General features: G+C 39.2%; 2 protein-coding genes across 4 annotated transcripts; both read right to left on the minus strand.

Annotated features, from left to right (window-relative positions):
* Positions 1–1,302: 1,302 nt before the first annotated feature.
* Positions 1,303–3,083, minus strand: LOC143216783 (uncharacterized). Of its 3 annotated transcripts, XM_076440183.1 has the most exons (3): positions 2,331–2,795; positions 2,105–2,253; positions 1,303–1,983 (listed from the first exon to the last, which is right to left on the minus strand). In XM_076440183.1, the coding sequence occupies exons 1-3, from the start codon at positions 2,358–2,360 to the stop codon at positions 1,491–1,493; spliced, it is 672 nt and encodes a 223-aa protein (XP_076296298.1). In that variant the 5' UTR covers positions 2,361–2,795; the 3' UTR covers positions 1,303–1,490. The 3 variants fall into 3 exon arrangements, with proteins under 3 accessions (XP_076296298.1, XP_076296297.1, XP_076296296.1); XM_076440182.1 differs by having other exon boundaries at positions 1,303–1,977; positions 2,105–3,083; XM_076440181.1 differs by having other exon boundaries at positions 2,105–2,782.
* A 156-nt stretch (positions 3,084–3,239) lies between these two features.
* On the minus strand, positions 3,240–8,283 carry Tbc1d15-17 (TBC1 domain family member 15/17). The gene is made up of 9 exons (XM_076440164.1): positions 7,830–8,283; positions 7,380–7,472; positions 6,167–6,668; positions 5,915–6,091; positions 5,746–5,840; positions 5,474–5,672; positions 4,960–5,177; positions 4,265–4,579; positions 3,240–4,203 (listed from the first exon to the last, which is right to left on the minus strand). The coding sequence occupies exons 1-9, from the start codon at positions 7,854–7,856 to the stop codon at positions 3,901–3,903; spliced, it is 1,929 nt and encodes a 642-aa protein (XP_076296279.1). The 5' UTR covers positions 7,857–8,283; the 3' UTR covers positions 3,240–3,900.
* Between the last annotated feature and the right edge of the window lie 723 nt (positions 8,284–9,006).

The raw sequence follows: 9,006 nt of genomic DNA on the forward strand, positions 1-9,006 counted from the left end.
CTTATGAGAATAATAATAACACGTGGACATAATTGCACGGTCGTTTAGATTAGCTATTAATCGCATCCACCGGTATATTTCATGGGAGAGGTGTCATTTATGACTGCCTCGGTGGTACGTGGACCCTGTGAGAAGAACAACTTGATTTCGCCCCTGGCACGATCGGTCGAGACTTCAATCTTCAACTCTTTTAAATTCTACGTGCATGCGCGCGCATACGTATACACCACTTTATAAATCACGGGACAATTCGATTTCATAGGTGGCAGATCATTCCCTGTATTTTATGGGAATGACCGGTAACTGTCGCCGCATCTACGGTTTTTTTAATGGCTTATACGATTTTATTGCGTTCCTGAATGCTAAGAGGGTACTCTCGCAGATAAGGTCGATCTCCCTGCTCGTTGGCCGCGACATCACACGGCACGTAATTTCTAAATATTGTTGGTTACCAATGTTAACGAAAACATTGTTAATGTTCCAGCCGATCTCCAAAGTGCCACAACTCGATTCTTTGCGCTCGGAGCTACTTTAACTCGGAAATTAAACATTTCTTCCGACCTAGAATAATTCCATTCTATATTAATTTATTTCTTTGTGTATGAATATAAAATTGATATAATACCTCATGCAATACTTGAATGTTTAGTAAATGATTAGAGATACCAACGTATTTAATAGTCTAAACGATATTTTGAATAATGGTACAGCAATTTTTAGTGACGACTATCTCTCTCTCTCTCTCTGAATCACCCTCGAGTGGTAAGGGTTAACTTATAATACTTACTATGTCAAAACTTTAAATTTAGTACTTTAAACATAAGCAAAGGCGTCGACTATACTAGCAAATATCTATTTTCTATTAAACTAGTTATTTTATATGAAGTTCCGATGTAACCAGTTAATATATTCCCTAGAAAATACGTGTTTGCAAATGGTTTTAGTTAAAAATTGATGAACCTCAAGCAAATAGAATCATTTACTAAAAAGGCAGTTCATTATCGAATTTGTTAAAAATAAATGCTGAGAGACGAGAGAAAGGAGTACGTAGCGGCTTCTAGCGGTTGTACAGACAAGACAACACAGAGAACCGCTCGTCGGTAAGCCAGATTTAGCCCGGAACAGAATTTTTCAGAAATAGAAATTAATTGTGTTGAACAAATCTACTTTCAGACCTGATATATGCCTAATATTATCAGTTATTTGATACCACATTATTTTAAACTAAATGAATTCAATGTAATTTTTACTATATTGTCAAAAATGAACCTTCAGTGCTTGTTATTTCAAACAAGAAATATATGACCTAGATATGAAGAAGATATGACTTAGACCACTTTCATAATTATCAGCACATATCCTAGCTTAAACCTACGACTGCGCATCATTGGAAAAAGACGATGCCTTATTAAAAAATAAAAAAAAAGTCTTTATTCTTATCCATAAAATATACACATTAAAATTTGCTTAAATATACTCGACCCTAAAACCTATGGTTTTAAAGGAATAATGGGCCACAACTGTGGCTTCGCCTTATCCTTATGCCTATCTACAGTAGTCTGCAGAGCAGTTTCCATAGCTAGTATAGTAGGACTAGCTTCCCCATACAATAATTTAGCATTGGTATTCCTTGCGGTTACCCATGCCGCTCCTCCCTGTATACATTCACTCTCGTCTCTCTCCTCTCTTTCTGCAGACGATTCGGCTTCGCGTTTCTTTTTCAATTCGATCTTATGCCTGATACTTTGCTCCAGAAAGTTCATCATGTCCTCGTTCACATGGAACTCTAAGTTCTCGTTGTCCTCCATGGATTTTGTCTCCGTCTCTTCTTCAACTTGTCGATCCTCGTATTTTCTATTCTTTTGAACATAATTGGAATGATGGCGAGCATTCTGGCCCGCCATCGATCTCAGCTTGTCTCTCAATATCTGATTCTCGTATTCTAAAGCGATACAACGAGTTCTCCACCAGGTCACGCTGTGTCTAAAACCAATTGTTTCCTATACCTTCTCCTAAATGTAATATTATTGTTTCTCGAACGGAGCAAGATGAAAATCAAATCCTCCAGGCTTAGAATCAACTTAGCAAATGGTATGAGACTAACCTGTTTTGCCATTCTTGCGCCGCCGTGTAGTTTTCCCAGAAAGAATCAGCGTGCATTGTGTCCGACGTGAATTTCTCTTTCGTAACAAATATATCCGTGTACTCCGAAGCAATCCTCCGATGTTTCGCAGACTTAACCTCAAATCTGACCTGTTCAGAGCGCCGCTTTTTTACACTCCGTTTCTTTCTTCGATGTCGGTTGCGTTTTACTGTGGAGAATTCCATACCTTGAGTGTTCGAACGTCCTCGGGCAACATTTATGTCAACACGAGAATCATTGTTTATATTTTCACTTTATATTTAGACAGAACCATGACAGAATCACCGATGATCACCGACCAGTGACAGTCAGTGACAGTGAAGAAACGAGAGTGAATGAGAAAGTAAACACACTTGGTGTTTTGGCAAATCGTTTGCTCAAGGTGGTGCTGCCTCCTGCGGATTAGTTCCCAATCTATATAGATCTGTATGGATCAATTTCAAAAGCTGTCTTTTGATAAATTTCGGAGGAATAATGCTAGATATTTCCCCTCCTGTTTTCCCTTACTCTAGATCCTGTGATTTATCATGTGATTTATCACAGTGATCGCAGAATCACGATCATCTAATTCTTTGTCACACTAATTGTTCATATTGATGGAATTTTTTAAATTAATACGAAAACATTTTCTTTTCCGAACCTTATCTCAGTATTTAGAAAAGAAAAAGCTTAATTCTTCCTCTCGATTCGAAATAAAAGTGCAGACAGTTTCTTACAAGAAATTTATAAGAACATATATGTGCGTTTATGTATAAAGTTTTACAAAATACCAATGTATTACCTAACAATTATAGGAAATGCAAATGATAGTTTGAGAAACGTCTTACAAATCTGATAAATTTAAAAAATAATAAATGTAACTCGATGTAACTCGCAATTTTGGCAGATTATATATATGTCTCTGTGATTTGCGCGAAAAACAGTTATGCCTTCCGCCAATCAGAATCACTGTAGCGGTTCACGCCTAACTCCCATGCTACCGTGGAATAAATTAAATCGTTTGATCTATAGCGCAGTCGCAATAGAGATATCGGTCAGCGCCATATTCTAACGCATTTAAATTCCATTCGGTGAATAAAAGCACAACGCGTGGACGTGACAGATTAAACGGATGATTTTTATTATAAATATACAGCGGTGCCTTGACGTTTGTTATACACATATGAAATAAGAAAACACATCGAACGTAAGTGGAAACGATACGACCAGGTGAAGTGAAAAGTACGGTTTGATGTTGATCGTGTTTCCGTACATCGCCTCGAGTGCATCGAAAGGTATGTACCCAGACGAAGAATGATTTGTACGTAAACTACCTTCTTACCCGCTAGGTATGCGCGTCTATAATCTCTTCGTAATTACAATGAATTTCATAAATATCTCAAAATTCAACGCTACTAACAATAATTCTCGCTGCGACCACGTAAGTTCGTCGTCGACCGGCCATGTCTCCTCCTCCACGGACATGGACGCGTTGCCGTCTTCGATTAGAACAAATCGAACAATACACAATACATGTGACATCTTTATAAAATATGCGTATTCCATACAAAGCGTCGACTGTATGCGTCAAAGTCTATTTAAGAGCCAGAATACGATTCGTTGCACTGTTCCAACGAGCAAGCACGGGCGATGTTCCCCTTGCCGCGAAGCAGAACTACAAATTGTCCATTTTTTTTTTTTTAGAAACGTAGCTCTCGTGAAATTGACTGTGGTGCACAACACGGTTCTCAAATCATAATGAACGACCGATCCAGGTCTCACATGTATGACATGTTTAATCCCCGCTCGAAAGACACCTCGTTGTCACCCAACCTAACGTTCTCGCTTTCCATACTGTTCCTCCTCGAGTTGCTCTCAGCCCCATCGACCTCGTCAATGTCAACCGAAGCTGCCACTTCCTCCGTATTGGTAGCCGGCGCTATGTTCAAACGTTCCAGCCCAATTATTGTACGAACGTTATCGGATAGCTGGTCTGCTACCGACAATAGTTGATTATAAATACTCTCCGCCTTTGACAATGTCGGAGACAACTCGATGTGAAACGACAAATCATTTATATGCTACAAACGACACAGTGATTAATTATTTTCTTAATTTTCTGTTCAATTATTCCTCACTTACTTTCAATATTTCCGTGAATCCGTAACGATTCTCCATAAGCACGCTCTTCTCCGTATCCAAAATGGCCAGACACACGAACAATGGGAAATTCTTGCAAGGTATATCAGTCCACAATACCTCCCACAATTTCAGTATATCGATCGTGTTAAATTCTCGCTTGAAAAGGACCAAAAGCCATCGGAAACAGAAGAACATGTTCCCCGAGTCGTGTCTACTCAAATAATTCGCTAATTGCGGATCTATGGTGCTCAATAACGTGTACAATTGGCACAATTGTAGTTTCATGCCGGATTGGTCCATCTCGAAGTTCGTACTCTGTTTCGCGCATCATTGGTGTTTCAGGTAAATATCATTCGCGAGAATTAGCTTTAAAAGTATCTCTACAGAGTGGTCCACCTAAGTGTAGCCGCCTAAAACTCTCCTTTATTTGTGATTTACATAACGAATGTTTTTAATGTAATGTAAATGCTATCACAAGTTGAATGATTTGCAAATTTATGTTTTTTCCGGAGTTCTCAAGATGGTCGATATTGTTTTTTAATGTCAGGTAGAATATGCAAGGAAGAAAAATACATTTACAAGAAAAAACTTATCGATGATTTTGAAAACACCGGAAAACACCTTGAAGAAAAGATAACATATGCAAAAATAAAGGAGACACTTAGGTGGACCACCCTGTACGCCGGAGAACGCACCACTTTGTCCATGAACCCCACGAAGCACCAAAACGCGTCCACCTCGTTCTCCATTAAATACAAAATGGGACTGAGAAGATCGCTCATGCCTTGAACATAGCCCAAGTCAAAATTGTACATCACGTATGTCATGAGAATGTCGTACAACTGTGCTACATGAGGATTGTTGTCGCCCGAGTAATATGGGTGCGTCCTGTCTGTCCTACTAACATCTTTTCCTGAAATTTGTGTAACATACTTCTACTACTTGACCGTCGACACGGCAACCGTAGGACCAAATCACAGCAAGTTGAGATCTCTGATCTTAATCCAAACGGCTGTCAATGTGTCAAGGGTGATCACCAGGAACCAAATAAAAATTGTATTCTTCTTTTAATTATCCTACTGAGCTGAAACTAATGCATCGATGTCCTTAAATATTTTTAACATGTCCACTTCTTTAAATTGTACGTGCTCATTGTTGTCATGAATGCATAAAATCCGGAGTCTAGTGATCACCCTAAACGCGCATTACCTATTAAACTCTTTCGGTCCCGGTAGTCCGAGAAATTACTCTCCTGCACGGCCGTGATGGACTTCCATTGCAACTTCATCATATAGTATTCGTCAATCTTTTTTTTTTTAAGCTCCTGCCTCTCGGTATGCGTGTACTCCCACGGATAATAGTTCAATAGAAACTTCCATACTTCGAACCGCAACGACGGAGCAACACCCTGCAAATTTATTTCTACATTCGTCACACCGATTCGCAAGAATCAAATTCAGATTGAAATCGTATCTACGAACCCCGCGAAAAATAACTTCTTTTACATGGTCAGAATTCAAGATTCTCCCCTGCGCGTCCTTACATCTGTTCCACTGTTCCTGCGACAGCGGTGGACCTATTGGAATATCACAAAGTTTTTATATATTTCATTGTAAAACGATTTTGAACAAGACTATTCGCGTTGCATACCTCTCGGACAAGTTGGTCTCGGTGGCAGAACGAATCCCAGTCCGTGTTCCCCTATAATTTCGTATTCCTCTCCGGAATCAATAGATATCGGTGGATGAGGTACATCAATGGTTAATGTACTATTTAATATATCGGCAACGGCCTCTTCGACTGCGCGTTTAGACGGATCTTTGTACACTGTTGATTAGAATTACGATATTACAAGAAACAATGTACAGGTACCACCATGCTTTTTCCTTTTTCTACACTTACGCCAGATGTCGGCCAGTTTACTGAACGCCTCCATTGTAGTCTCGTAAGGATGGTTGTGTAAATTCTTGACAAACTTCCAAACGTAATCCGATGTATTCTCAGGAAATATATCTAACTCGGTGAACGATTTAGTTAGCACGTTCTGAACTTCGTCCATCACTCGATACACATTTCTATTCGTAGGAGACCTAACAATTTTAATGAACCCTTTCAGCGAATCTAGGAAACTCTCCGCGTTGGACGATTGAAAGAAGGCGACGTAAGCGGGGCCATCCTTCTGTATAAATATAATCTGCTGCCTCCCGGAGTGTGTACGAAACGAGTCCAAATCCGAGAACAAGATTCTAACTGTCCTCGTGTGTCCCAGAGAATCTGGTCCCTCCGATGACGTGCGTGTACGTCTAGTGTGAGTGTCTACCAGAGACCACTCGGAATCTTGATCTTGGTTCTCTGAAACCACCGAGTCCTCGATAGGCTTCCATTCTATGCACTTTCCGAAACTCTGCAAGTTTGAAATTACGTCAAATGATATAATGATATATCCGTGCTTATGAGGAGAAACGCTGCGTGTCACAGTTTTAAAAAATTTGAATTCACGCATTGATTGAGCTTCAGAGTATAGGATTTACGTATTTACATGGAAAAAAGTCATGAAAACAGATTCGAATGGCTCGAAAAAATAGTGGAATTTAACTGTGGATGTTTATGCATTTTCCAATTTTTGTCGACAAATTTTAAGAAAGTGGAATGAAATAAAATCCTATTTTTAATGGGAACAGCCTTTGTAGATCCAAAGCAAATTAAAATTATACAAAATTCTATCGAATTTTATATTCTAGCCATCGTTGAACATTTTCGTAAGCCATAAATGCATCAAGATCCACAGTCTAGATATTAACGTCGTTCGACAACAACGTTAGCCGACTAATTCTTCGTACAGTGTAATAATTTCATTTTTAGACAAACGTAGAACTGTCAGCGCAGAATAGTTAAAGAATAAAATGTCAGCAACATCTTTAGATACGATGTTACTACTATTGGTTGTCTATATAATTCTGTCATTGACTAATATTATTATCATCGATAATTTCCACGAGACCCTTTCGATTCGTATGCATCGAAACTTTAAACGGCAATATCTCGAAAGTAAAAGTATGCGACGTGCAGCGTTCTTCTTTAAAATATTGCAGTGTGAATCGTGGAGTCAGCTTACGTATTCGACAATATTCAGCGTGCCCAGACTATGCACTGCGTCCTCCTTAGTGTTCGCTCTACGTAGGACGACTCCACTCTGGATATAGATATCCTGTAGTAACGAATAATCGAATTAGTGAACGAAAACCGTAGGGATTGTGAATGATGCTCTACATGGGCGTTAGGAGCCAGTACGTAGTAAATGACAATAACAGCAACATAACCTCACCAAAGGCATCAAACGAATGGGATAAAATCATGTTATCCAATCGTACGAATGACAGTGGCATAGAATTATTTAGAAATGAAATAAGAAAAACGTAAATGAAGGGACATAGGAGCTGGAGAGCGTCTTGTTGACAAACTAAAGGAATCGCATGTGGATAAGAAGTGTTTTGGCGTTGATCGTTCCGAGGATTTGACAAAGCGTGTCTTTCGAGTAGGACGATTATACGAAGATGTTATTTACCTTTCCCTGCTCCGTGAACTCGGACATTTCGGATATAAATATTGGTTCTGCGTAAATTAGCACGCTGATCGAGTTACGGCCGATTTCGACGCATCTCTTTTACTGTCCTGCAAGTTTACCTCTCTCTCTCTCTCTCTCTCTCTTGCTCTTTCTCTCTCTTCCTCTCCTTCTTACTCCTATTCACTGTCCGTTGACTCACTCGTGCAATCATGCAACTGCGTTCCTCGCTTACGAGTCCGCACGTATTTTTTTCGGTTTATTTTCGTCACGGTAATTAACCGAAATGTTAATCAGCTGATTTCGCCGGATCCTCGACGGACAACGATCGTTCAGCATTTCACGACAACGAATTTAATCAGCCGAGAGACCAACGACGCTCAATCGATGTGCACCACGTACATAGGATGTTTACCAGCGGTCGTCGAATTCGTGGCAACCGCTATAACAGCGACAGAATGATAGTGATCAATCCGGTGGAGACCCGTTTTACACCGGGAAAATTAGATCTCTTCTTTTCTAGATAGATGGTTGGGTAAGCTTTTGTTCAAACTTGTTGTGTACTTACCTCCCGGATTTTGGTGAAATTCAAATATGTTATTGTCAAGGTCGTTATTCTAAACAACTTTATCTTGTACACATAACAGGTGATCTCTTTTAGTGTTTTGGATATTCGCGAAAATAGCTTTTAAGTTTATGTTAGGTCTGGGTTTACTCCCGCCTCTTTACAAGGGAGAAAAGGGAAACACACTATTTATACCCCTATTGCAATCTTTTCTATGTATATGAAACATATAACTGCACTTTGTATTACATATTATTCTCAATTATTATCAATAGAAATTCGCTCGTCTTCCATTTCGAAATATTTAAACTACGAAAACTCGTTACAGCGAATTCTGCCCTTTTTCATTGACGGAACATGTGTTTTAGGGAGGGGAGGGATGGAGCCGCCCCACCCCAAACCCAATTAACAGTTTTTTGTAAATATCTAAGATCTAAAAGAGACAGTCTATTATATTTGTATGAGAAAAGTTGGTCAGAATGTCGAGATTTATAACATATTTCAATTTCATCAAAATCCGTGGGGAAGTAATGTTTTGAAGAATTATTTAAATTAAATATCTCTGTTGTTTTCGAAGATACATTAAATGTCTCGAGGACAAAGTTGAATGGTAAA

Source organism: Lasioglossum baleicum, chromosome 16 (genome assembly GCF_051020765.1).
Source record: "Lasioglossum baleicum chromosome 16, iyLasBale1, whole genome shotgun sequence".
NCBI classification, from domain to species: domain Eukaryota; kingdom Metazoa; phylum Arthropoda; class Insecta; order Hymenoptera; family Halictidae; genus Lasioglossum; species Lasioglossum baleicum.

Bases quoted from the DNA above. Each gene is read 5' to 3' on its own strand.
- LOC143216783 (XM_076440181.1), bottom strand. From the start codon at position 2,328: ATGGAATTCTCCACAGTAAAACGCAACCGACATCGAAGAAAGAAACGG. The intron at 1,984-2,104 runs GTTAGTCTCATA...AATTGGTTTTAG, and splicing joins GCGCAAGAATGGCAAAACAG to ACACAGCGTGACCTGGTGGA.
- Tbc1d15-17 (XM_076440164.1), bottom strand. From the start codon at position 7,856: ATGTCCGAGTTCACGGAGCAGGGAAAG. The intron at 4,580-4,959 runs GTGCGTTCTCCG...TGCGCGAAACAG, and splicing joins TGGGGTTCATGGACAAAGTG to AGTACGAACTTCGAGATGGA. The intron at 4,204-4,264 runs GTAAGTGAGGAA...TGTCGTTTGTAG, and splicing joins GATTCACGGAAATATTGAAA to CATATAAATGATTTGTCGTT.